The 27,397-nt window shown below is 44.2% G+C and overlaps 1 protein-coding gene and 1 long non-coding RNA gene across 3 annotated transcripts in view; both read right to left on the bottom strand.

Moving 5' to 3' along the window:
* Positions 1-12,092, bottom strand: part of LOC146963247 (protein jagged-2-like) — a 66,183-nt gene extending 54,091 nt beyond the window's left edge. The window contains exons 1-2 of one of the 2 annotated variants that reach the window (XM_085768286.1): positions 11,105-12,092; positions 9,506-9,859 (exon numbers count right to left, since the gene is read on the bottom strand). In XM_085768286.1, the coding sequence (XP_085624412.1) occupies positions 9,506-9,859; positions 11,105-11,176 (426 nt within the window). In that variant the 5' untranslated portion in view covers positions 11,177-12,092. The remainder of the gene's footprint in view (positions 1-9,505; positions 9,860-11,104) is intronic. The other variant, XM_085768287.1, reaches the window with a different exon arrangement.
* LOC146963246 (uncharacterized) overlaps positions 1-27,397 on the bottom strand; it is a 268,846-nt gene that overhangs the window by 229,969 nt on the left and 11,480 nt on the right. The gene's annotated exons all lie outside the window — the stretch shown is intronic.

Raw genomic sequence — 27,397 nt, 5'->3', positions numbered from 1 at the left:
GCATCGACTTGTAGGTTTCTGTCCCGTCTGTCGTCCACACACACACTCTGCACAAGTAAAACAGCAGCAGCAGCAGCAGCAGCAGCAGCAGCAGCAGCAGCAGCAGCAGCAGCAGCAGCAGCAGCGTCAGTACGTCAGCGTCCACAATCGATCACCCAGTCAGACGCAGCAGCTTATCAACGCATTAACGCGCCTCCGACCAGAACCAGGTCAGCTGACGCCGGCCCACAGAGGCAGCGTGGGAAAAGACGAGCAGACCCGGAGTTTTCAGCTGGACGCCACACACACACACACACACAAACACACACACCATGTAACAGAGGCCTGCTGCGGAGCGTGGAGAGGAGGAGGTGAGGGTGGTGGTCACTATTTTCCCAAAGGACGAAGTGTCTCTGATTGTTGCAGTTTTGATGCTTAAAAAAAGTCCTCAAAGATGCATTCAAGGAACAAGCAGGAAGTTGAGGAAAACTGAAAACTTTCCAACTTCCTGCTGTCGCATGCAAAAGTTATGCAACAATGAAAATGAATTACCAACGCTTGACATTTCCATCCAGCAGCGTGAGACTCACGTCACTGGACGGTTTGAGCCTCTCGTGTCGTCGCGTGATCGTGACACCAGAGTCACAGTTGATCTGTTTTCTCTCCAGAATCAACTGGATAAAGAAAAAAGTCACGACTCAACCTGCCATTGACGCAGTAGTGATGTAGATGAATGTTCAACTTTAAAGGGGAACTCAACAAATCCTGTCTCTAACCCTCCTCTCCTCCATGTGCGTTTGTTTTCAACAACGAAGCCGGTGAGAAATGAATCCATGGAGCGGTGGATAAGGTTATTTATCATCTACCATGTCACCATGGTGATATCTGTGTAGTCCTAACAAGAGATTACGGGTTACGGGTTAGCGCGTTACATTTGTGTGGCGGTGTCGCCATGGAGACGAGAGCTGGGACACCGGGTCGGAGGCTCTGATCTTACAAGGTTGGTTTTCAGCCAAGAGACGCTCCATCCTCCCTGGAACTAGTTACTAGTCATTGATTTCAGTGGTTCTTAAAGTTTTTTTTTCCTTTTTTTTATAGAAATGTAACCACTATTTCTAGATTTTTCTTTAAACTTTTTTTTGAGAAATTTTACCATTTTCTTTAAAAAAATTAAAAAACTTTTTGAAAATGTTACCTCTTTTTTGAGAAATGTTTGTATTCTTACCACCTTTTTCTAGAATTTTTTTTTTTAATCTTTTTTTTTTTATGAAAATTTTCAGCACTTTTTTCTAAAAAAGTCTTTTTTCCAGAAATTTCTCAACAATATTTCCACAAATTCACGCCATTGGCCCTAATTTGAACATATACATTGACTAAAAAAGTCATGTTCTTCAGTCTCAGAACAAATATTTGTGTAGCGGTGTCGCCATGGAGACGAGAGCTGGGACACAAGGTTGGTTTTCAGCCAAGACACGCTCCATTCTCCCTGGAACTAGTTACAAGACACTGATCTAACCAGAACTAGGACTCTGGAGCTGGAGATAAGGGACACATGGAGCTGAGTTAAGGTGGAAATCCTCCTATAAGCATCTGTAGAAACAGATCCAACCTGCACAATCATCACTCACAACGACAGATGTGAAAGTAAAAGCACGTAAACATGAAGCTTAAAGTCCTGAGTCTGCAGGTTGAGGAGACGCCGACTCAGAGATCATGTCTTCACCAGCAGCAGCTGTCGGGACGACGTCACGTTAGAGACTTTTATTAAACTGGATGTCCTTTGTCTGAGTCGCAGCCGCAGCATCTGGTGCTGACAGTCCAGGACGGACAGAGGGACGGACAGAGGGACGGACAGAGAAGACGATCGCAGGCCTGAGAGCTGCTGCAGATCTTTTCTTTTCTTTTTTTTTTTTTTGCACAACTGTTTCACACATGTGGAATAAAAAACCAGAAACAATAAAATGTCTTTTTCTACATGTGGCAGGCGTCGGCCACATGACTCCTCTCACTCCACTCAGCCTCTGACCTGCATCACACCCTCCTCTCCTCCTCCTCCTCCTCTTTTAGCCAAAACTAATCAACCATAAAAGCATCCAACCAGAGTGCGAGCAGCTCTTCCTGATGGAGAGAGCAGGCGATCGCGCCAAACACGCACTCGGCAAAATGAGGCGGCCGGGCCGGGGCCGGCAGTGACGACTGCTGCACCACAACACTGATACTCAGACAGCAGCGGGGTGATCTTACACTGGAGCTGCTGTAATCAAAGCCTGCTCTCCTAATGCTGCTGGACTAAAACATTTATTCTAGGAGCGAGGAGGAGGAGGAGGAGGAGGAGGAGGAGGAGGAAGAGGAGGAGGAAGAGGTCTCCAAACAACAGCTGTTCCACCTCTGTCCTCTCTCCGTTCTGCCAGGCCGAGGAGGAACGAGGGGCGAGCTCTGAAACTGAAGGAGTATACGCACCCTTGATCCTTGATTTACTCACAGAGGGGTGAGGGGAGGACAGCGGCTCTAAAAATACCCCCAGAAGGAGAGAAGAGGGAGATGAAGAGGGTTTGGGTGAGGAGGAGGAGGAGGAGGAGGAGGAGGGGGAGGGGGAGGAAGAGGAGGGGGGCAACAGAGAAGAAGTAAATGCTTGTTTTTGCTCCAGTCACTGGTGTAAAAAAAGAAAAAAGAAAAAGAAAAAGTGGCATCTTAAGTGTCTGAGTCCTATAAATACACCTCCCTCGTGACAGAAAACTCACAAGGAAGCCGAGTTCCTCCCTCTTTCCTGTCCTGTCCTCCCTCCATCCCCTCGCTCCATCGGTCAATCCTCCTCCTCCTCCTCCTCCTCCTCCTCCTCCTCCTCCTCCTCCTCCTCCTCCCTTTGGTCCCTTTCATGAAAAAAGATGTCACTGACTGAAGTGAAGACCCAAACAGCCGGAGGGGGGGTGAGGCATGAAGGGGAAATGATCGGAGAAGAGAGACGAGGCCAGAACAATGTCCTTCTTTTTTTTTAATTTTTTTTTATTCATGTCAGGACCAGTGGCCCAGATACTGAGTCCACTATGGCAGCACCAGAGGCTCCGGGCCACGGCCGCGCAACAAAACACACTCTGTTGGCGCCGCCGCGTTAGCACGACACCACGCTAACTACAGCAGGAGGAGGAGGAGGAGGAGGAGGAGGAGGAGGAGGAGGAAGAGGAGGTCTGAGCTTCTAGTTCATGAAGCCAGTGAGATCTCCGTCAGTTCACACCTCAAAAAACTGAAGCAATGAGTCTCTGATAAAAATCTCCAATAAAATAAAAACAAAAATCTCCAATAAAAATGGACTTATTATTCAAAATGAGGACGTATTATCTCTGATTGCTGCACAAAACGACTCTTAAATGTAGGAAACATCTCAAAACAAGTTGTTTTTCCATCTATAAAAAGGGTTAAAATCTCACTTGTGTCGCGGTAACGTGGCTTTTACAACTAAAAATAACCAGAAATCCTCATTGATACATAAATAATTGATCAATTAGTGATCAATTATGTCTTTTCTCTTGACCGACCGGAGTGTGGTGGTTGTGACCACCGTGCACACAGCAGGAGGAGGAGGAGGAGGAGGAGGAAGAGGAGGTCTGAGCTTCTAGTTCATGAAGCCAGTGAGATGTCCGTCAGTTCACACCTCAAAAAACTGAAGCAATGAGTCTCTGACGACGATTTATGAACTGATAATTAAACTAAAATGGGAAAAAAGGGCGATTTTTGTTTGATATAATATATATATATATATATATATATATATGACTCCTCTAACTTATGGACTCTTCCCCATCACTTCATTCAAACAGAAAGAAGAACAACAACAAGAACAAGAAGAAAAAGAACCAGAAGAATAACAACAACAAGGAGAAAAAGAAAAAGAAGAAACCCAAAACTTGAAAAAAAAAACTTGACATCGTTCTCACAAGTTTTTCACCCGATGACTCAGTTTCGTTTCTTTCAGCCAAAAGTTACAAAACAGCAGATTTAGCCGCGAGGTGTTCACAACCTTTATCACACAGAAGCTCCTTTATTCACAGACGCCGAGTTCAATCAGGACAAACTTTAATAACACCAACAAGAAACAACAAAAAACAACCACGTCCTATTAAATGACCCACACAGACACACACCTTTATCTCTTCATCACACTTCCTCCTGTGCTCCCATCATTATCACTGCTGCCACTAGAGGGCGCTGAACGACATTATGATCGATTAACTCAGTGTATTGACGAATTAAAGTCGATCTTTTAAAGGGATAGTTCAACATTTTGGCAAATTGGCCCATTGCCATAATCCCTATAGTCATAGCAGTAGGTTTGTTACCTTTAATTGTCGGTGCAAGCTATTTTTAGAACGGCGGAGCAGAGCCGTGAGCCGCTCAGAGCTACGCTACGGAGGCTCATGGGATTTCTCGGTTTGCCTCATCAAACTCATCAAATACACAATCCAACAACTCCACAACGCTCTGGTGGACAAGTTGTGAGCTGCACATTCACCACGCTATGAGATAATAACACAACGTTACCACACAGAGTTGTTTTAGAGGGAAATACATGCAAAACCGCTGATGCACGTTGCCTTCAGGGACAGTTTTTTCATCAACAGTCTCTGTATTTCCCTCTAAAACAACTCTGTGTGGTAACGTTGTGTTATTATCTCATAGCGTGGTGAATGTGCAGCTCACAACTTGTCCACCAGAGCGTTGTGGAGTTGTTGGATTGTGTATTTGATGAGTTTGATGAGAAATCCCATGAGCCTCCGTAGCGTAGCTCTGAGCAGCTCACGGCTCTGCTCCGCCGTTCTAAAAATAGCTTGCATCGACAATTAAAGGTAATGAACCTACTGCTATGACTATAGGGATTATGGCAATGGGCCAATTTGCCAAGATGTTGAACTATCCCTTTAAGCAAAAAATATCAAACACTAGTGAAGATCTGCTGCCTTTTTTCCCCCTCAGCTTTATTGCTGTAAAATTAAAGATTTGAGCTCAAGGAATAAATGAATGAATGAATGAACTGGATGGATAAATGAATAAATGAAGGAATGATATTCAATCAATCAATAATAACTCAATAATACTTAAAAAAAACATCAGGTGCAGTGACATTTTTAAAAAGCCTCGACCTTCACAGCCGAAGAAGAAGAAGCTGCTGGACACCGATACCCTCCTTCATTTATGGCCCTCACACACACACACAGACACACACACACACACACACACACACACACACACACACACCCCTCCCAGTGTGGAGTGGATAGTGGAAAATACTGACCCCACACACGCCGAGTGAGACAATGACCCAATAGCGGACAGTCAGAGCGTGAACCTGAGAGGCGGCGAGGTAAAGGCATCCCCCGGCCCAGATTGACCGGGGGATCTTCACTTGTTTGAGTAGTTGGTGACATCGATATCCAACCGCACACACACACACACACACACACACACAGACACACACACAGACACACACAACTTAGTGGAAACCCAACCCGCCCGCAGGGCCCCAACTTACTACTTCCATCTTCCCCTCCGCTGACAGCTGACCATGGGGAGTGATGAATGGAGAGGTCACGTAGCCAGCCGCGCACACAAAGCAGCCGATATGTAGGAAATGTGTGTTCTGACATGGACACACACACACACACAGAAACAGACACACACAGAACAGAAACAGACACACACACACATTCACACACGTACGTCGAGTGTGTTTCTGTTCTTTCACTGTAAAAACGGCTGGAATGAGGATGAATCATTAATAGACTGCAGCTTCTTCAGTGTTTGACTCCAGCTCTAGTTTGATTAGCTGATGTATTAAAGCAGATATTGATTGGGTCCAGTGTCAGTCTGTAGTTTCATTTTTGGGGGTATTTTGTCCTCACATATCTCAAAAATGTCTTGTTTCCAAGTCTTTTTTTTTTTACATTACAGAGTTAGAAGTAAAAGAACATGCAGGTGTATTGAAGTTATTTCAACGTGCGTCCAATAAAAATTGACTTATTATTCAAAATGAGGACGTATTACCTCCGATTGTTGCACAAAACAACACTTAAATGTAGGAAACTTCTTAAAACAAGTTGTTTAAAATCTCACTCGTGTCGTGGTAACGTGACTTTTACAACTAAAATAACCAAAAATCCTCATTAATACATAAATAATTGATCAATTCAATGTTGAGGATTCCCAGAGTCCAGTGTCAGTCAGTAGTTTCATTTTTTTTGGTATTTTGTCCTCATATATCTCAAGAATGTCTTGTTTCCAAGTCATTTTTTACATTACAGAGCCATAAAAGTCTTAAATTCCTCAAAGAACATGCAGGTGTATTGAAGTTATTTCAACCTGCGTCCAATAAATGAGGACGTATTACCTCTGATTGTTGCACAAAACGACTCTTAAATGTAGGAAACTTCTTAAAACAAGTTGTTTTTCCATCTATAAAAAGGGTTAAAATCTCACTCGTGTCGCGGTAAAGTGACTTTTACAACTAAAAACAACCAGAAATCCTCATTGATACATAAATAATTGATCAATTAGTGATCAATTATGTCTTTTCTCTTGACTGACAGGAGTGTGGTGGTTGTGACCACCGTGCACACTTTGACTCAGAGCGACTGAGAGCTCCGGTCTTGTCCTGACAGCTCCCTCTCTCCCTCCCTCCCTCCCTTTCCTCCCTCAGCTGATGTGGGAATCAAACCTGTGACGTTGGCCCCTGCGGTGCGGCTGCTCTCTAACAGTGAAGCAGCAGCAGCAGGTTTGGTGAAGCTCTGATTGCCAGCTCTGTTCCTGTTTCCCACGCTGCCTCTCCAAATAAGGAGCCGCAGCGGGTTTTGATTGGCTCTCGCCGCTCTGTTTAGATTAGATAATAAGTTACCTGCCACTTCTTAATCAACACTTGCATGGAAATCCTTAGGTGCCCCCCCCCCCCCCCCCCACTCGAACCCCCCCCCCCTTCCCCACTCCCAGCCCTTCAAACACTAGCACCGCTCCCCCCTCCTCCTCCTCCTCCTCCTCCCTCTCTCCCACTGCCTGTAACTGAAGCCACACAAACAGCAGCTTGTTTGGTAACTCATCAAACCCCAGACACAACTGCTGCGCCGCCGCCGCCGCTGTGCGTCAGCGCACACTCACAACTCTTTTAGCCTGGTCAGAAAGAGAAAAAAACACGCACCATATTCGCTCCAGACATCTGCCCTACAAAGGCAAAGTGCAGTATCTGAAGTGTGGCATATTCTCTTCAATCTGGTAGAATTTGATATTGGTTCTGCTAAAATTTCCAGAGTTCTTGGGCTTTTTATTTTGCTGTCCATCCAAAAAAGCACTGTGAAACCAAGGCAAAGGGCCATATCTGCAAACAGTAACTGTACTCCCTACTTCTATAATCTACTCCATTATGATGCCATTGGAGTAAAACCAAGCCAAAGTGTCGTATCTGTAGCTAATACCAAGGCAAAAGTGCAGTATCTGCCATAAAACGGTCAAAATTGGTCAGAAAGACAAACTACAAAATACATTTAAAGCAGATATCATCGGCACGGCCGTTTCGGCTAATGCTGTGTTCAAGGCAGGCTTTTGAAACCGTAAGTTACAGCTTCAAGTCACAACTACGACTTGGTAGCGTTCCAGGTAACCCGTAGCTCGTGTTTTTACCGTCCTGTTGTCTGTGAAAGTTCCCTATAACGGCCACTCGTAACTTCCGACCCGTGAACTCGTATCAGATCGAACTGGTATGACTTCACAGGAAGGAAAAACACAAAGTACGAGTTTCCTTGAACGCACCATGAGTTAGCAGCCCCCGCCCTTGTCAGGCATCAATTGGTCCTCGTGCTACGTCACCACATTCACGCGCATCCCTTGGCTGCACACACAGCCCTTCATGCCGTTCTCTCCCCTCATTGGATAACACTTGTATCCCACAAGGAAAATTTTCTCCTCGGGTTACAGCAGAGCAGAGTGACGGAGAGACTCGTGTTTAGGCTGAAATACTTCATGTAAGTGATTGCTGACGGAAAATAGGACTATTTAGGACTTATATTAACAAAAACATTCCACTGATATCTGCTTTAATTCAGTCCACCTTTATCTAATCAATTATAGACTTGGTAGTTATTCATAATTCATCATTTGATGCTTAAACCTGACAATGAAAAACACAAAAAGCTCAAAAAGCTGTTTTTCTCAGTTTGGCATTTTTTACAGATACTGCACTTTGCCTTTGTAGGGCAGAGAAGATGTTGCATGATGATGATGATGGAGAGACGCAGAAGAAGGAGAGGGAGGAAGAATGAGCGGCACGCAGAGAACCCAGAATGCAACGCAATAACAGCAGAGAAAAAAATGTGCCAAATGTGCCAGATTACGCGCCGCGCTGCTGAGGGGAGGACAGCAGCAGCAGCAGCAGCAGCCTGACTCACCACCAAACCGTCCAGACTCCCTCATGTGGAGGAAAGTGACGTGAAACACACAACCGATGAACAAACTCTCTCACAGCCCAAACACACACAGACACAGACACAGACACACACTCAGGGAGCGACCCCCTGGCATAAACCCTCTATGCGGTTGTTTAGGGCCACAGCCGTTAGGTGGGGGGCCACATGATCAGAAAAGTACCGGGGTTCATTCAAGTCATTTAAACATCCTGAGGTCTGCACGTGCAGCTATGAGCTTTATATGTAATGTGAAGTCAATATTCAGCTTCTTTTATCTCACATTTGAGACATTTGGTGAAAACAGAACGGCAGAATGACAACATTTGTGCTCAAAAAGCAATCTTACAAAATTTCATTTTAGACTTGTTTTCTACACTTATATATTACCAAAAAACAGTTCATTCTCATGACTGAAGGAGTGTTTTCACAAGGGATTTGAAATTTTTTAAAAAGCAGACCTCAAATTTCCAGAATTTGGACTAAATTATTTCTTTATACAGTGTTGTAGGACAAATTGGCATCAGTGTGCTTACAGCAGAGGTTCTAATATTTAGACATAAAACAATTGAGTATTGTTACCAGGGCCGTTGTATAGGGGAGAAAGGTGATGATGATTCTAGGGGCCCAGCGCCCAGTAGGGCCCACAAAAACCCCAGTAGTCTAATCTTTGTATGACTGAATTATTCTGCATAAAACCCAGACTAATACTCATAGTAATGCTGCATTAGCATCAAAACAAAGTAGGCTAAATAAAAAATGATAATACTATGTAGTCTAAGAAAAAAAGTGGAAAAGTCAGGGGCCCACTTTAGTATTCTTTCAGGGGCCCCAGAATTCCTAGCAACAGCCCTGATTGTTACATCTGCAAGTATCTTAAAAAGATAAATTTAAGAAAATATGTAAAAGTCGAGAAAATGGCCTCAAACCTCAGAGGGCATAAACGTGTCTGTATTCAGTTTTAACCAGTGATTTGGTGTTTGCGCTTAGAGTGCAGGGCCACAAACAAAAATCTTGTTTAGGGGGCCACCAAAATCCTAGGGCCGGCCCTGCAAAACACACTCAGAGAAACATGGTGCTCCACTTACCGGCCAGGCGAACTGGAAGGGGATGATGATCTTCCCTGCGTCGTGGTGGTGGTTCCGGTTCTGGTTCTGGTTCTGGTTCTGTCCGGTGGTTTTCTGCTGGCCGCCCTTGAACTGAAAAGTATTCCCACCGATAACCTTAGTAGTTTCCGAGCCGTAGTTGCACGGTCCGCTGGTCGTCACCTCCGTTTGGTATTCCTTTAAACACACTCTGAAGTACGTGTCGCACTCGTCCGCGCCGCAGTGGCCCTCCGCCGCGCTGCGCTCCGCGTCGCAGCAGTCTCCGTTCAGCAGCTGCCCCGCGGGGTTGTCCACAGACACCAGCTGCAGCTCGAAGTAACCCGTGGACTGACACACCTGAGGGGGGGAGAGAGGAGGAGGAGGGAGTGTGAGCGGCTGGAGACACTCATTTCTCTCATATAACGTTGATTATGTCTGCACTTTATCTCCTTTTTCCCCCTCTATGTTTATTTGTTAGCCATAGAAATGTGTTTTGTTGTAATTAGTGACAATCGGCTTCGTTCCCTCCTTGTAAGGCAAGGCAAGGCAATTTTATTTGTATAGCCCGTTTTTACAAACAGTTTGTCTCAAAGGGGTTTACATGGCATCGTAACAACATCCTCTGTCCTTAGACCCTCACATCCACTGAGGGAAAACTCCATGGAAAACCCTTTGTACCATCGAATAAACGTGCGCTTAATAAATGAACCTAAACCTAAACCTATAGGAGGCTGCATGCAGCGTCAAACTGGATATTTCACAGAGGGAACTGTAAAATATGATGGAGCGGGTGAAGGAGCTCCCTGAACCGGAGTCTATAGTCGCTGTGCAGCCACACACACACACACACACACACGCACACACACACACACACACACACACACACACACACACACACACACACACACACACACACACACACACACACACACACACACACACACACACACACACACACACACACACACACACACAGACGCACTACACATTTTGGCACAGTTGAACTTCGGAGCGACCCAGTGCTCCAATTCAGCTCCGTCTGCATATCAGGCTGCACTAGAGAAGACAAATCCACCTTAAATGTGAGTTCAGTTTTCTGAAAAACACCCTTAAACATTTTTGCTTCTGTTTTCCAAACAGGTGCAACTTCTCCTTTACTACTTCTCTTTTTATTTCATTTTATTTTACTTAACAAAACCCGAGCACTTTACTGTAAAGACGCTGCGTAAAAGACGCTCCCTGTCTGTCGCCCTGAACCACTGGCACTCTGTGGTGAAGAAACAACTCAACTCAACTTCTACACTATAAAAGAAGCTTTTATTTTTATTTATTTATTTTTTTTAAAGTCTTATCTCAACATGTAGCTTCGTCTCATGATGTACTATTTAGATTCGCCTGTGAACTACAAATTTATTTAATCTCCCTGAGGAAGCGCACATTCAGTAAATCCGAGATCCCATGATTCAAGAAGCGAAGCAGGAGATTCAATTAAGGCTGGAATTCAACCCGCTCCAAAAAAAAAGAAAGAAAGAAAGAAAAGAAAAGACCCAGTCTATGGATCAGAAACATCACATCCCCATCTCCACATAAAGTTCTTCTCACCTCAGCCCGCAGCAGCGTCAGGAGGAGACACACTAGTGAGAAGCGCTGCACTTTCCCCAGATTAGTCCACATGTCTCCGCCGCTCGGTGGTGGTTACCATGAGGAAAAGACCCGACCGGTCTGTCTCAGTCCCTCAAAACACTGATGAACAAGAAAAAGAAGAGAAAACACAGTATCCTCCTCCTCCTCCCGGGGTCCGCGGTGACATGCACTGCGTGGCTGGCAGACTGTCTGTTCTGTTCTGTCTGTTCTGTCTGTTCTGCTGCTCGCTGGGATGCCTGCCTGCAGCTCTGGAGGAGGGTAAAGAAAAAAAAAAGAAGCGCACCGCTCCGCTGCTGCTGCTGTTTGGTCCACGGACGCACAACAAGACGCGCACACTCCACTTCCCTCCGCCGCTCGACGCACTAAACGGCAGAGAGGGAGAGCAGCGGCGCGTCTCTGCTGCTCCGAGCCGCTCCGCGAGGACCGGCAGCTGCGTCGACCAATCAGAGGAGCGCGCTGGGCGGAACGCTGCGCAGGCCAGAGCCAATCAGAGAGAGAGGCGGGAGGAGGCCGGCTGATGGATTTATTATGGAAGTTTGCTGGAACAGAGGAGCTTGTACTGTACTGGTATTTCTTTCTTTCTTTTACTACACTAAAACCATCAGGTAGCATTTTATTTTATAGAAAAACACACATTTATCCACTTTTAAATAAAGTTTCATCATGAATTAAAGTCAGAATAGCTTATGTTTTAGTCAGAAGTTTCATATAGAGCTTTTTATGAAAAGGCAAAACTAAGAGTTGATGTTGTAAAGTCCGAGTCAGAGCCACAGATGAATAAATAAGTCACAACATGTAAGTGAGTGAGGTGAGTTACACAGTTACATGAGTTGAGTAGAGAAGCTGTGAGCTGCTGCAGGCAGAGGAAACATGGCTGTCAGCGCCCTCTACTGACGATACAGCACAGAGAGGAGAACATGAGCACAGAGCTCCAACACACAAACTACTCACAAACAGTTAGGAATATTGGGCTTTGGGGTGAAATTTATGTAAAATATAAAAAGTTGATGCTAAAATGATATTATATTATGAAAGAAGGGCATTTAAATAGAAGTATGGAACGGACACTTCCCTCTGACAACATCCCATCATCTGACTGACTTGATGAATCGTTATCCAGGTGTGGTCTTGGTGTCATGATATCAGAAGACGACTGTTTCAATACAAACGGTCACTGAACCAGAACATTTAGTGGATCAGACACTTGTTGTTGTGATGTTTTTGTGGTTCGTCGCCGTGTTAGAGAACAGCATGTTATGTATAAGGACTGAAACATGGAACAGTTGGACATGTGCATTCAAAAGCTCAGAGAAGGTCAAATTAAGTTCACCAGTAAAGTTTAAAATGCATTTTAGGTGTATTCTGAAATTTCATCCCAAAGCCCAATATCCCTAACTTTCTGAGTAGTCTGTTTTGATCCTGCAACATTTCTCTTCCCACTTTAACATCTTGATAAAGTACAACCTATCTAATGACCCTAATGACTCACACAGATGATGATTATGTAAATCTGCAAACTTGTATGGGGCCTTAAAGAAAGATGTTAAAGGGACAACGGGGAATTTGTATTTGGTTCTCAAAGAGTCTCATATCAATGTGGATGAATCTGTTATCTACACTTGCTAATGGGTCCATTTTTGATAAATATATCGTTTTGTCTTCATAGTTATTTTGTTATTATTATTTAGTGGTCGGCTCGCCCAGCATTTCCTAGTTTCGGTTTCCCGGACGCTCCCCGGCGGGTCATGGGAATAACGCCACTGAATCGCCGTTTATGGTCGGAGCTACGACGGTATCTGATCGTCTTCTAACCTCCGACTTTCATTCTTGATGAATGAAAACATTCTTGGCAAATATTTTCATTTTTGTCCGTCTTGCGCCGGTCCAAGAATTTCACAGTGCGCGCGGAGGCTCATGGGAAATGTAGTGTGAAAACACTTCGCTTTCCAAAACTCCTCGTTGTCCCTTTAATAAATAATCATCTACACATGCAACGACCTACAAAACCACGAAGAACTGAAGAAGCTGTAGATCATCACGTAGATGGACAACGGAGAAATTAGATTAGTAAGAAAAGCTGTGAGACATTCAGTTCTCCAAGACAGTGAGGATAAAGAACAAGGACCTCGACTTGGAAGATCTACATGAGGTCTGATGACTCAACGTAGATTCTTGAGTTATTAAAGCAGAAGTAAGCAGAATATTTGTGTTCATATAAGTCTTAAATAGTTGTATCTTCCGACAGCAATCACTTCTATAGAGTGTTTGGTCTGAAACACGGGTCTGTCAGTCACTCTGCTCTGCTGTAAGCCGAGGAGAAAACTTTCCTTGTATCCTACAACCTTTATCCAATGAGGAGAGAGAACGGCATAAAGGGGCGGTCCTCTCTGTGTGTGCAGCCAAGGGATGCGCGTGAATGTGGTGACGTAGGGACGAGGGCGGGGACTGCTAACTCCATTGGCTGACAGGAAGTTAGCCAAAACCACCGGATCGCTTACTTCTGCTTTAAACCAACGGGTAAAAGAAAGAGACTTGAGGAAACGCACTTTTACAACAGTGTTACGCAACAACTGTAACATCCTTAAATCAAGGCTCAGGTTGAATAAGGTTTCTGTTCTTTTGGCATCTTCCTACAGCTGTCAGTGAACACATCATGGAGAGAATAAAGACCCAAATCCAGCAGTGGAGGTGGAGGTGGAGGTGGATTTATGCAGGTACCTGTGGCTTCAGGTAAACGGCCGCCGGCGACAACCCACTTCCTTTGGATCAAAGTCTGCAAGACGCTCTGATGAGATACTTCAAACCCGTTGGTATCAGAAGATAAAGGTCAGAGTTATTAGGGTCTGCACGAGATGTACAGGTTTCAGAAGACAAGCCGACACCAAGCCAATCATCTGCTCTCCGTGAGTCTTCTTCAAAGATTCGACTCGGAGCGACGACGGGGCCTGATCTATTTCGCCGGTTTCAGCTGGAAAACACGTTGGGAAACTCAGACGGACGATGGCAGCTTCTCTCTCTGCAACTGACAGGAATTTGGAAACGGCGTCGGACATCGAGTGCAAAAAACTGCTCAGCACAATAAGGCAGTTGTGTGTGCCCAGAGGCCTGGAGCCTTGCTTTGATTTACACACTTTGGGGGTAATGTGGTAATACACTCCTAAAAAGTTTCATTCCAGTGTCCCAATCCCAAACAACAAGTCGCTCATTTTTTCCTGAGGAATCATTGCTCGTATAATATCGCCGAGGTAACGAGGCCAAAGCCCCTCAGCAGCCGTGAAGAAAGAGAAGAGAAGGTTGTCATTGTTATGATGTGTGGTGAAATATAACGACGTGTGGGCCGGGGGGTGTGCTTCAGCTTGCCTTAAAGATAAAGGAGCAGTCCGTCTAATAAAAACTTTAGCAATGAAACATTTGAAGGGCTTGAGCAGTGACTCTGAAACATTTCGTCTCTTAAGACTTTTAAGGAGGACGATGGCTGTTTGAAGAGATGTCAGTGGAATTTAAAGGGATAGTTCAACATTTTGTCGAATTGGCCCATTGCCAGAATCGCTGTAGTCTTACGGCAGTAGGTTTGTTATCTTTAATTGTCGGTGCAAGCTATTTTTAGAACGGCGGAGCAGAGCCGTGAGCTGCTCAGAGCTACGCTACGGAGGCTCATGGGATTTCTTGGTTTCCCTCATCAAATACACAATCCAACAACTCCAAAACGCTCTGGTGGACAAGTTGTGACCTGCACATTCACCACGCTATGAGATGATAACAGAACGTTATGAGACAAACTGTCCCTGAAGGCAACGTGCATCAGCGGTTTTGCATGAATTTCCCTCTAAAACAACTCTGTCTGGTAACGTTGTGTTATTATCTCATAGCGTGGTGAATGTGCAGGTCACAACTTGTCCACCAGAGCGTTGTGGAGTTGTTGGATTGTGTATTTGATGAGTTTGATGAGGGAAACCAAGAAATCCCATGAGCCTCCGTAGCGTAGCTCTGAGCAGCTCACGGCTCTGCTCCGCCGTTCTAAAAATAGCTTGCACCGACAATTAAAGGTAACGAACCTACTGCTATGACTATAGGGATTATGGCAATGGGCCAATTTGCCAAAATGTTGAGCTATCCTTTTAACAATGAAACATTTGAAGGGCTTGAGCAGCGACTCTGAAACATTTGGTCTCTTAGACTTTTAAGGAGGATGATGGCTGTTTGAAGAGATGTCAGTGGAATTTATTGGAATTTAAAGTATCAAACTGTCCATAAAACTCTGTCCAGAGTTAAAAACGTGAGACGTAACGGAGTAATCACGCACACTGAGCATTACAACACCTTTACTGTTAGTTGAAGGTGACTGTGGGCGTTTATCTCATTGTTTCTAAAGCTGCATCAAGTCAACGGCGTACCCGCAAACCCTTACGTTGTCGCCTGACGTGCGTCGTCGTCGTCTCTCTTGTGGAACATGGGAACCTGAGTTTTTTGAGGAACACCACACAGAGTGACGGCAGCTCAGCTCAGCGCGGCGGAGACGAGCCAACTTTCTGTCATCTGCAACTTTGTCTTCAAACACCGACACGGCCTGATCACTCAGCACAGATGTGTCAGTTGGCACACGCCGACCAAACAAATGAAAAAGAAAGAAAGAGTGATTGTGTTGCGCTGATTTTATGAGCTCATCTCCTCTTAGATATTAAACGTGAGACGGCACAGTCGGCCTGTGTTTTGAAGAAGTTGCTGCAGCTGTTTGGTGCCGTAAATAAGTCCAACTAGTGTGAGATTTATAGGATAGAATTACACAATGGAGATTGTCATTTACTTAACTTTATTTATTTATTTGGTTGGGACAATGCATATTAATGGTCAGTGAATGCTAGAGTACCCACAGTAAATACACCGGATTTAGCACATGTGCAAAATTACATCCGTATAGTCCCCAAAACAATACAACAAATTAACATAAAAAGTCCAAAAAGACAGAAGACCATTAGATAACAGGAAAAGTACCTCAAAGGTACCTCAAGATCACACAGTAACAAACACACACAGGTCGAACAGCTACACAGTGAAGTGTCCGTTAACTCCCTTAACCTCCCTGCAGCTAATTAACCTCATTACTTCCCTGGTTTATCTCTGAGCCGCGTTTCACATGCTTCCTTATCACACAGCAGATAAGAGCCGTCGTAAAGAGACCAACACAAGACGTTTGTGTCTGTGTGGAGGCATGTGAGTGAGTCATATGCACACAAGTATGTGCAAATGACAAAATGTGTGTGTGTGTGTGTGTGTGTGTGTGTCTGCACCTGCTTCCCTGGGAGGAAACATCTGCCGCCGGGTGTCAGAGGCCACCTGTCGGCCCCCGTCCTGCAGCCGCGGCCCCATCAGGCTGCGCTGCAGAGCCGATGAACTGATCCAGTGTCTGCACGAGCCCGAGCGGCCGCGGGACGACGTGCACGAGGCCAAGCAGCTGTCTGATTGGACGCCGCATCTGAGACAGCGATCGCACAAATGAAACGCTGCTGTGTGTCAAGTATGAAAGCAACAGGACATCCATCGTCTCTGCACGCTGGAAGTAACACGTCGACGGCATTTTTTCTTGGAGGTTTACGGCTCTTTAAAGGGATAGTTCACCCAAAATTCAAATTTCACTCATTATCTACTCACCCTCATGTCAAACTAGGAGCTGTGAGAATTTTCAGAGTCCTCCGTTCCTTCTCCGCGCAGCAGTATTTGTCCAAATAATGGTTGTCAATGGATACCACTTTTCTTCGTCCAAAAAGACACACCAAAAAACATCCAAATACCTCCATACTGCTCGTCTGTAATGTCCCTCTTGTATTGAAGCCCCAACATGAGAAATTGTTCAGAAAAAAATTAAATAAGTCTATGTTTTAAGCTTGTTTGTAGCGGAAGCTCCCAGTGTCTCAGTTCACTGCTCTTCCTGTGTCAGTGCAAATCTCTCGTGATTTGCACTGACCGGCGGGACAATTTCTCATGTCAGGGCTTCAATACAAGAGGGACAGTACAGACGAGCAGTATGGAGGTATTTGGATGTTTTTTGGTGTGTCTTTTTGGACGAATAAAGTTGGTATCCATTGACAACCATTATATGGACAAATACTGCTGCGTGGAGAAATTTGAATTTTTGGTGAACTATCCCTTTAAAGGCAGCTCTCCACTCAGAGGAAGTTGTGGAGGAACCCGTCCTCCTTCGACAAGAAGATTGATAGTGGGCAGTTGCACAAAAATATTTGATGCAGACATTCATAGTCCCCTGAGGATGAATCCTTCTCATTTCTGACTGACTTATAAGATTCATGTTTGTGGTTTTCTTTCCAACTATGGATGAAACTGATCTCAGACATTTATGTTTCCCCTCAGGATAAACCGTTATGATCGTCACTCACCTGCAAATACCTGGAAGACTGAAGGTTTTCCATGCAGCAGCAGCAGTCTCTCAATCTAAAACAGGAACTTTCCTCCTCCATCCTAAACCTCCAGCTACACCCCCCCTCCCTTTGTACCTTCTTCAATGTAAAAGCATTTGCACAACAAAAGGTTATAGTGTAACAGTAAATTACACTGGGAACACGTCGCTGTGCAATTCACCGGCAGAACGACGCTATTCACTTCATTTGCAGAACTTTGTTTACCTTCCTGCTTCGTTCTTGGAGTTGGAGGTGATTGATGTGGAGCGACAAATGCTGCAAACACTTCAAGAATGACTGTATAGCACAGGAGCCGCGGCAGGTTTTGATTGGCTCGCACGCCGCTCTGTTTAGATTAGATAATAAGTTACCTGCCACTTCTTAATTAATCAACACTTGCATGAAACTCCTTTGATGAGTTTGATGATGAGGGAAACCAAGAAATTCCATTAGCCTCCGTAGCGTAGCTCTGAGCAGCTCGCGGCTCTGCTCCGCTGTTCTAAAAATAGCTTGCACCGACAATTAAAGGTAACGAACCTACTGCTATGACTATAGGGATTAAAGGGACAATGAGGAGTTTCTCCATCGGCAGAATGAAAAATTCCGTAACAATAAAAAAGTCTCATATGAATGTGGATGAATCTACGTTACCACTTGTTAATGGGCCCATTTTCAATAAATATATCGTTTTGTCTCTATCGTTATTTTGTTATAATTAGTGGTGGCGGAAACGCTGGGCGAGCCGACCAGCGTTTCTTTACTTTCGGTTTCGCGGACGCTGAACGACTCTGAAGGAGCTTCCACACTCACGTGGTTTGGTCCCGACTTTTGGACTTTTCCGTTTGATCCCAAACAAATTTACAGGTGTGATGGTCCAGACCAAAAAACCTGGAATCTGGTCCGACCAATAGTGGTGGTCTCAGTCTAAAAACTAAACCATGGTTCAGACTTTTAGCTTTAAAGGGATAGTTCAACGTTTTGTCAAATTGGCCCATTGCCTTAAAGGGAAAATGAGGAGTTTTGGAAAAGCCAAACGTTTTCACACTACATTTATGAGCCGGCGGGTCATGAGAATGACACAGCCGAATCGCCGTTTATGGTCGGGACTACGACGGTATATGATCGTCTTCGGACCTCTGACTTTAATTCTTGATGAATGAAAACATGAGTCTGTCTTGCGCCGGTCAAAGAATTTCACGGTGCGCGCGGAGGCTCATAATAAATGTAGTGTGAAAACACTTCGCTTTTCCAAAACTCCTTGTTGTCCCTTTAAGGCAATGGGCCAGTTTGCCAAAACGTTCAACTATCCCTTTAAAGCTACGAAAGTCTGAACCATGGTTTAGTTTTTAGACTGAGACCACCACTATTGGTTGGACCAGATTCCAGGTTTTTGTTCTGGGCCATCACACCTGTAAATTTGTTTGGGATCAAACAGAAAAGTCCAAAAGTCGGGACCAAACCACGTGAGTGTGGAAGCTCCTTCAGAGTCTCAGTACCGACTGTCTTATCACACCGAGTGTAAACCTGTGCGTGTTGACTCTTGGTTTGGAAATGGAAGAGTACAACTAAAAAAAAAAAAAAGAAAGAAAAGAAAGAAAGGAGAAAAGAAAAAAGAAGACCTGCTTTCCCATTCAGGGGGATGCATGTTTGAAGGATTAAGCAATTCAGCAGATAAAGTCCCATCTCACATTGCTGGGGCCTCTAATGCGGAACAAAGACTAAACAAGCGCCCGGCTCAAGTCTACACACACTGATCTGATGTGATATAACGCTGCACTGCATCATGGGACATTACACTGCAGCCACTATAGCTGAACACACTAGCTTCTTTCCCATTTATATTCTTTTTTTTTTGTGAAATCTTTTGTAATTATATTAAACATGAACATCCACAGTTTCTTGTCTCTTCATGTCCGTATGTCACCATCTCCTTCACGCTCAGGTGTGTCTCTCCACAGATCCCTTCATGATAACTGAATTCCTGCACATTAATCACACCTGGTGATTAAAGTAATTGTTCCTCCTCCTCCGATGATGATGATGATGATGATGATGATGACTGTGTATTTTATGATGTGAGTGGATGTGAAATATTTTACTCTTCATCCTCTCGAAAGTGCTGAGTCAGCTCTGCAGCCCAGCGTGTGGCTGCCTGCAGCGGACTCGTCGGCCATGTTGCACATCTGATGACTTCACTCTGCAACAATGTGCTTTTAATGTTACATTAGTACATTACTAATTATCAACAGTACAATTATTTTTATCGTTAATGGTTTCTAAAACATAAACTTGTGACGCCTAAAGACTCACAGGTCTTTGCTAAAGGGATAGTTCAACATTTTTGGCAAATTGGCCCATTGCCATCATAGTCGCTATAGTCACAGCAGTAGGTTTGTTACGCGGAGCGGCGAGCTGCTCAGAGCTACGCTACGGAGGCTCATGGAATTTCTTGGTTTCCCTCATCAAACTCATCAAATACACAATCCAACAACTCCACAACGCTCTGGTGGACAAGTTGTGACCTGCACATTCACCACGCTATGAGATAATAACACAACGTTACCAGACAGAGTTGTGGACAGAGGTAAATTCATGCAGAACCGCTGATGCGCGTTGTCTTCAGGGACAGTTTTTCATCAAGCAGTCTCTGTATTTCCCTCTAAAACAACTCTGTCTGGTAACGTTGTGTTATTATCTCATAGCGTGGTGAATGTGCAGGTCACAACTTGTCCACCAGAGCGTTGTGGAGTTGTTGGATTGTGTATTTGATGAGTTTGATGAGGGAAACCAACCAATCCCATGAGCCTCCATAGCGTAGCTCTGAGCAGATCACGGCTCTGCTCCGCTGTTCTAAAAATAGCTTGCACCGACAATTAAAGGTAATGAACCTACTGCTATGACTAGAGGGATTATGGCAATGGGCCAATTTGCCAAAATGTTGAACTATCCCTTTAATGTTCACTTAAAAACTGTGGGTTTGATATTTTTAAACGTTAACAAAGACGTCAAACTTGATCTGGAGCTTGAGATGAACGTGTTTACTTTTTAAAACATTTGACCAATACCACATTTTATGTTTGACGGACACAGTGTTTACCTTTCAGCCAATTTGACAATTTCCAAGAAACTGTTGGACTTCCCCGTCAGGACGTGAACCTATCGCACTCTGTGACCCAACAATAACCAAACCATAAAAGTTTAATGGTGTGAATACCACACTCCTCACTGAATATACTGTGTTTATTGATTTTTCAATAAACCTGCCAGTTTTGCTCAGTTTCTTGTTAAAACGAGGATTATTATTTTTTGTTCATGTAATAAATAGAGAAAAATAGAGAAAAAGATTATTTTCAATGTGGGAAAAAACGTAGAAAAAAACAAACATTTTAAACGTGGACTGATCATGTGAAATAGATGTTGAGTGATTAATAATGACACAATGTTTCTCATGTTTTTCTGCTGAGGTCACAAGAGCTGAGCAAACTCTGAAATGACGACTCACGACTCATTACTCTGTTACTGTTGCTTCAGATCTGTGCTTCTGAAACCTCACTCCTCTGACCTCTGTCACATCTGTCCCTACCTGTCCTTCTGTATCTGTCTTTCTCTACCTGTCCTTCTGTATTTGTCTTTCTCTACCTGTCCTTCTTTACCTGTCCATCTCTATCTGTCCTTTTCTACCTGTCCTTCTGTATCTGTCTTTCTCTACCTGTCCTTCTGTATCTGTCTTTCTCTACCTGTCCTTTTCTACCTGTCCTTCTGTATCTGTCTTTCTCTACCTGTCCTTCTGTATTTGTCTTTCTCTACCTGTCCTTCTTTACCTGTCCATCTCTATCTGTCCTTTTCTACCTGTCCTTCTGTATCTGTCTTTCTCTATCTGTCCTTTTCTACCTGTCCTTCTGTATTTGTCTTTCTCCATCTGTCCTTCTGTATCTGTCTTTCTCTACCTGTCCTTCTGTATCTGTCCTTTTCTACCTGTCCTTCTGTATCTGTCTCTCTCTACCTGTCCTTCTGTATCTGTCTTTCTCTACCTGTCCTTCTGTATCTGTCTTTCTCTACCTGTCCTTCTGTATTTGTCTTTCTCCATCTGTCCTTCTGTATCTGTCTTTCTCTACCTGTCCTTCTGTATCTGTCTTTCTCTATCTGTCCTTTTCTACCTGTCCTTCTGTATCTGTCTTTCTCTATCTGTCCTTTTCTACCTGTCCTTCTGTATCTGTCTTTCTCCATCTGTCCTTCTGTATCTGTCTTTCTCTACCTGTCCTTCTGTATCTGTCCTTCTCTTCCTGTCTCTCTCCCACCTGTCTTTCTCTACCTGTCCTTCTGTATCTGTCCTTCTCTACCTGTCTTTCTTTACCTGTCTCTCTTCTACCTATCCTTCTGTATCTGTCCTTCTCTGCCTGTCTCTCTCTATCTATCTATCTATCTTTCTCTGTCTGTCTCTCTCCTACCTGTCCTTCTCTACCCACCTTTCTCTTCCTCTACCTGTCCTTTGCTCCCCATCTTTTATCTTCCTGTCTCTACCTGTCCTTCTCTACCTGTGGTTCAGGACTGTCTGTCCTGCATGGCTCCAGTTGAAAACCAAAATGCTGCTGAGTTTTGACGGATGAACAAACCCGACCGACGCAGCGGTTTTCAGCTTCGGCCGCAGCTTCTGCACACAAACGCTGCTGGGTGAGAAACAGCAGCAGACAAACAGGCCGAGGGCTGAGAGCTGAGAGCTGAGAGCTGCCATAGAAACGTTTACAAGTGGCGTCCTGAAGAATGCAAACACAACTGAGAGCAGCTCTTATCTGACAAAAGAGTAAACTTTAGACAGTCCTGTTGTGGCTTGTCTTGTGTGGTCCTTCCACTACAATACGCTGCACATGGAGGATCATTTCATTTTTAACAGAATGGCCGATTGTCTTGGATTTCCAATCCTCGTATAACCCGGCAACTTGTATTCACTCTTGTTTACAGTAGCTCAATGGGTGGTGGTGGTGGTGGCGGTGGTGGTTAATTCCTGGAGGCTAATGCTCCATCCACACAGCCACGATTATGTTCTGCTACGAAAACTGAGACCTGGAGACGCTGCCGACCCCGTAAACAAGTCGAAACGCTGACGTATACGTGTTCACAGCCGCTCTCTGATTGGATCTCTTTCATGATAACGAATTACAACTGTTTCTGATCTTTTGTTTTTTTGTTGCAGCTGTTGTTCAGATCAATCCTGCAACCCGACTGCTTCCTGTTTACACCGGCTCACACATGTGTACGTGCCTGCTATGGTATGTAGTGTAGGCTGTGTGTTTACAGGTGGACAGAGATGACGTCTGCAGGTCACCAGAGTGTGGGATCCCTCTTCATTATTGAGGCAAGACACTAAACAGGCAAAAACACAGTTTTTTCATGCACTGACTGATCAATTTTGAGATTTTGGGCTATTTTTCTTCCTTAACATGTAGGTATTCTCTCTCAGAAAAGTCAAAAGAAATGGTAGAAAATCCACATTAAGGTGGTTATTTTACTTCATTTTGTCTCTTTTGTTGGTAGATTTCTCCTAGATTCACCAAAAGTTAACAGCTACTGTGACATACTGACCCATGTCATGTCAGGTATCATTGTAAAGCTCTCTCTCTCCTGAACAATGATGTGGCTCCAAAAATTGTCATTTCCTCCGTATCCAAAACCAATCGTTAAGTCTTTAAAGGCCGTTTTCTCAAAAAGAGTTTTTCAGACCCAGACTCTGAGCTAGAAATCTCCACTTCAGCAGCACTTACAGACACCAAACCTTCCAGTTTGATCCCTTTCTATATTCTGAAGGTTTTTTCAGAGGGGATTGTTGATATATCATTCACAGCCTGATTTATACAACGTTTTATTCCTAAAATCATGGCAAAATTTGATTTTTTTTTAGGGCTGGTGACAGTATTTTCTCATTTACAGAGTGATAAAAAGAGATATCCAAAATCCTCCTCTGTAAAAACTTCTGACTCTAGTATGTCAACAAAATTAAACAAGAATTTTGAAAGTGGCTTTATCCATTGGTAGGATTTTGGTTCTGGAAATGTATGCAAATTAGTGCATATTTCATCAGATATTGCCTCATTTACATATTTAAACAGAAAATTTGACAAAACTTGTAATACAAAAAATATTTGTCTTAATGTGAGTGATAAACTTGGGAAGTTTCATGGTGATATCTGTTATTTTAATTTGTACCCTATTCACCTGTAGTGTCTCCCCATAATATCTGATCAGTATTTCTGACGGGTCTCAACCTGCAGCTTCTAAAACGATGCATGTCTTTGTTCATGTCTATGTTTATGTAATGCAGTTGCTATGATCTGATGATGACATCAACAACAACAACAACAAGGTCTTCTCTGTCTATTTTTGGCTGGAGCTTCAAACAGGCACATCTCACGTGGCTCTGATCTGATCCGTTAAGCGGGAAACCTTCCCAGCTTAACACACATTCACACACTCGCCGCTTGGCTCAGGGGCAAATAAATCAAAGTTGGTGATGATGATGATGATGCTTCTTTTTTATTTAAGGAGTGGAGAGAGTTACTCATCCGTGCTCCCGGTTCCCAGCAGCCATGCGAACGTCTGACTGACGCTCGATTCCCCCCAAAGCGATCCGCAACACACCGGCGTTGCTCATCGCAGGGCGGGGTGAACAGCTGGGTCGTGTGTGTTTGGAGGAGCAGACAGGTGTGTGTGTGTGTTCACCCAGGTTGTGTGAGGTCAGCTATCAGCACAGATGTGCATCAGCGTCTGGATGCAAAGCTCCAGTAGTCGTGAATGTTGTCGGGCTCCCGGGGAAAACAAACACGTGGGAAAACCGTGCACGAGTCGGAATCTGAGTCTGAGACTTGCTCAACGCAGGAACGCATGAGAAACGAGACAAGACGTTTCCTGTCGGAGGAGTCACACACACACCTACAGGTTGCTCTCTCTCTCTTCGCTCTCTGCCCACATGGAGGAGGAGGAGGTGGGGGTACCATGATCAGGATGGACCCATCAGGAAGAAGGAGCGCCCTGGATTTATGAGGTCGGAGCACATTCCAGAGCCGTCGTTCCTACAGAGGAATTAGTCAAGGTGCAGTCGACTCGGCAGGATGTGCACATCAGAGAGGGAGGGGCATAAATACTTCTTGCTGCTCTTCTTCTTCAGACAGGATGGTGGAGGTGAATCCTGATGTTCACCCAGATGTTGACCAGAGTTTAACCAAGTCTGCAAAGAAAGTTCACTTCAAAAAACACAAAACTGGCCCATTGCCATAATCCCTATAGTCATAGAAGTAGGTTCGTTACCTTTTGGACTTTTCCGTTTGATCCCAAACAAATTTACAGGTGTGATGGTCCAGACCAAAAACCTGGAATCTGGTCCGACCAATAGTGGTGGTCTCAGTCTAAAACTAAACCATGCATGTCAGCTGTTCAGCTGTAGTAGAGGAAAACTCCGCTGTATTTATCTGAGCTTGGCCACTGTGAGAGGCACCGGGTCGCTTTGAGCTGCGTTCATATGAAGTTATAGGCTACCTGACGCTGTGCAGCACCTGACGCTCTTCTTTTTACAGACGTACAGTAGTGCTACATTCAGCCAAGGCCAGCTGAGCTCCGCTCTCCCTGCAACACAGATCACTTGCTCTGAGCGTCACATATCGCCGCGGAGGGGATTGTATTGGAATCAATTGAGATCCCCCTGCGTCGGAATAAAGAAATAAGGCGCTGAGGGGCACCTTGGGCATCAGTGCACAACGCGAAAGGGCCCTGACCAAGCGTCAGTTTATGACGCGTCGGGAGTGAGACTGTGTGTTGCTCCCTGACACATCAGTCGAGCATAATCGCAGCGTGTGTTACAACAAGATCGTGTTTTATCATATCGCAGTATAATTGCAAATTATATACTACTGCAAAAAACATTAATCATTAGCCCTATGTGCAAGTGACATGTAACTCATCTTTTGTTTGAATGTTTTCAGTTTTTCTTTTTTTTTTTTTCTCATGTCGCGCCTCCCCTCAAACTCTCTGGCGCCCCCCAGGGGAGGCGCGCCTCACACTTTGAAAACCCCTGTTCTACACTATTTGACTTGAATCGATGCGTGACGGCTGCATGATCCGGCAGAAACAGACTTGCTGCGTATTTCTGCCAGACCGCCGGCGCTATGACTTGAATGGGAGCGAATTGCGGATTCGGAACTGAGCAGATTCGGTGGAAATCGGGGCTCTACTTTAACATGATGGAAATGTTGTTTAGGTTATAATCAATTCTCTTTTTGTCTGATTTAAATCTATTTCCAGTCACGTTAGATCTAAAATGTTCATAAAAACTCTCACTTTCATGAAGTCGTCTGCAGGAATCTGAGCTGTTCTTCAGACTCAGGTCGTTGTCCCGTAATAAACAGCGAGTCAAGCCGCTGCTGTAGTCATGGCATACTCCAGTCGGTATGTGTGGAGGTGGAGAGTGGGCTCCGGCCTCTTATCTCCACCTGACGACTGAACTGTTGGAACAGGCATTTTTACTCTGACTAATCTCCACTGCTTTGAATTTCCCTCCCTCCTTCAGACACCACACATATTTCCTCGGTGTACGTAACGTAGCTGCTGCAACATCTGTGCAAACTTTCCTCATGATGACGCAGCGAACGAGACGATTTGTCACTTTTCCTACGGATCGTGGGTTCGTTCACAGGTTCATGGATGGATGGATGGATGGATGGATGGATGGATGGATGGATGGATGGATGGATGGATGGATGGATGGATGGATGGATGGATGGATGGATGGATGGATGGGAGGAGTTCTGTGTACTCATTTTGTGTTTTTAATGTCTGTCTATGTGACCTGTAAATCAAGCAATCGATCAATACAGCTTCCCACCATCCCAACATGGGCAATTGGTTCAAAAAGCTGATACATACGAATATCATAACAATAAAATAGAATAAAATAGTGTAAAATACAGAGGAGTATAGTGGGATAAAGAAAAAAAAGAGCAATCAAGACTAGATGAATGAATGATTACAATAAACTTTATGCATAACTTGAATAACTATGATAAGTGTGTGTGTGGAACAGCACAAACATTAACGCAGCTAAAGTTGCACAAAGCTGGAACACTGCAAAACCTCAAAATCTTTCCAAAAATATTTGTCTTATTTCGTGTCAAAATGTCTCATTTCTAGTCAAAACTAATCTCTTTCCACTTAAAATAAGACTCATCACCTAAAAATTAACTTGTTTTTAGATCATTTTCAGTGAAAGCTGAAAGTTTTTTGTGCTTGTAATAAGGAAGAAAAACTTGCTCCACTATTAGATTATTTTAAGTGAAAATTTGCTTGAAAGAAGTAAAAAGTGTCTAAAAACAAGCTACTTTTTAATGTGATGAGTCTTATTTTAAGTAGAATGAGATTTGTTTTGACTGGAAACAAGACAAATGTTCTTGGTAAGATTTTGAGTTTTTGCAGTGTGTTAGTTTAAATGGATGGTGAGAAGCAGAGGAAGAGGTTTGAAGGTGAATTATCGTGATGGTTCATCACTGATCTGGTTTGAGTTTTGACTCTGAGCCTAAAAGTCTGTGTGAATGAAGCCGGTGTCTCTGCAGCACCGCCGGCGTTTCACTGTGGTTTTTCCAGAGAACAGAGTCACAGACAGAAAAACACAAATATTTATCCTCGAGTCGACTTCTCAGGTAATCGCACACGTACATGCATGCACACACACTCTCAGACATACCTTCACATGAAGACGCAAACATACAGATTTGACACACCCACACACACAGAGACGCCCACGCAGGGCAGGTGGCAGGTGAGCAGGTGTTTTCTCGGCTCCTCTGAACTGAGGTCA

The sequence above is a fragment of the Trachurus japonicus genome, chromosome 22 (genome assembly GCF_045865225.1).
Source record: "Trachurus japonicus isolate A0001 chromosome 22, Traja_1.0".
Classification (NCBI taxonomy): Eukaryota; Metazoa; Chordata; class Actinopteri; order Carangiformes; family Carangidae; genus Trachurus; species Trachurus japonicus.
This window is presented reverse-complemented; position numbering and strand designations above follow the sequence as displayed.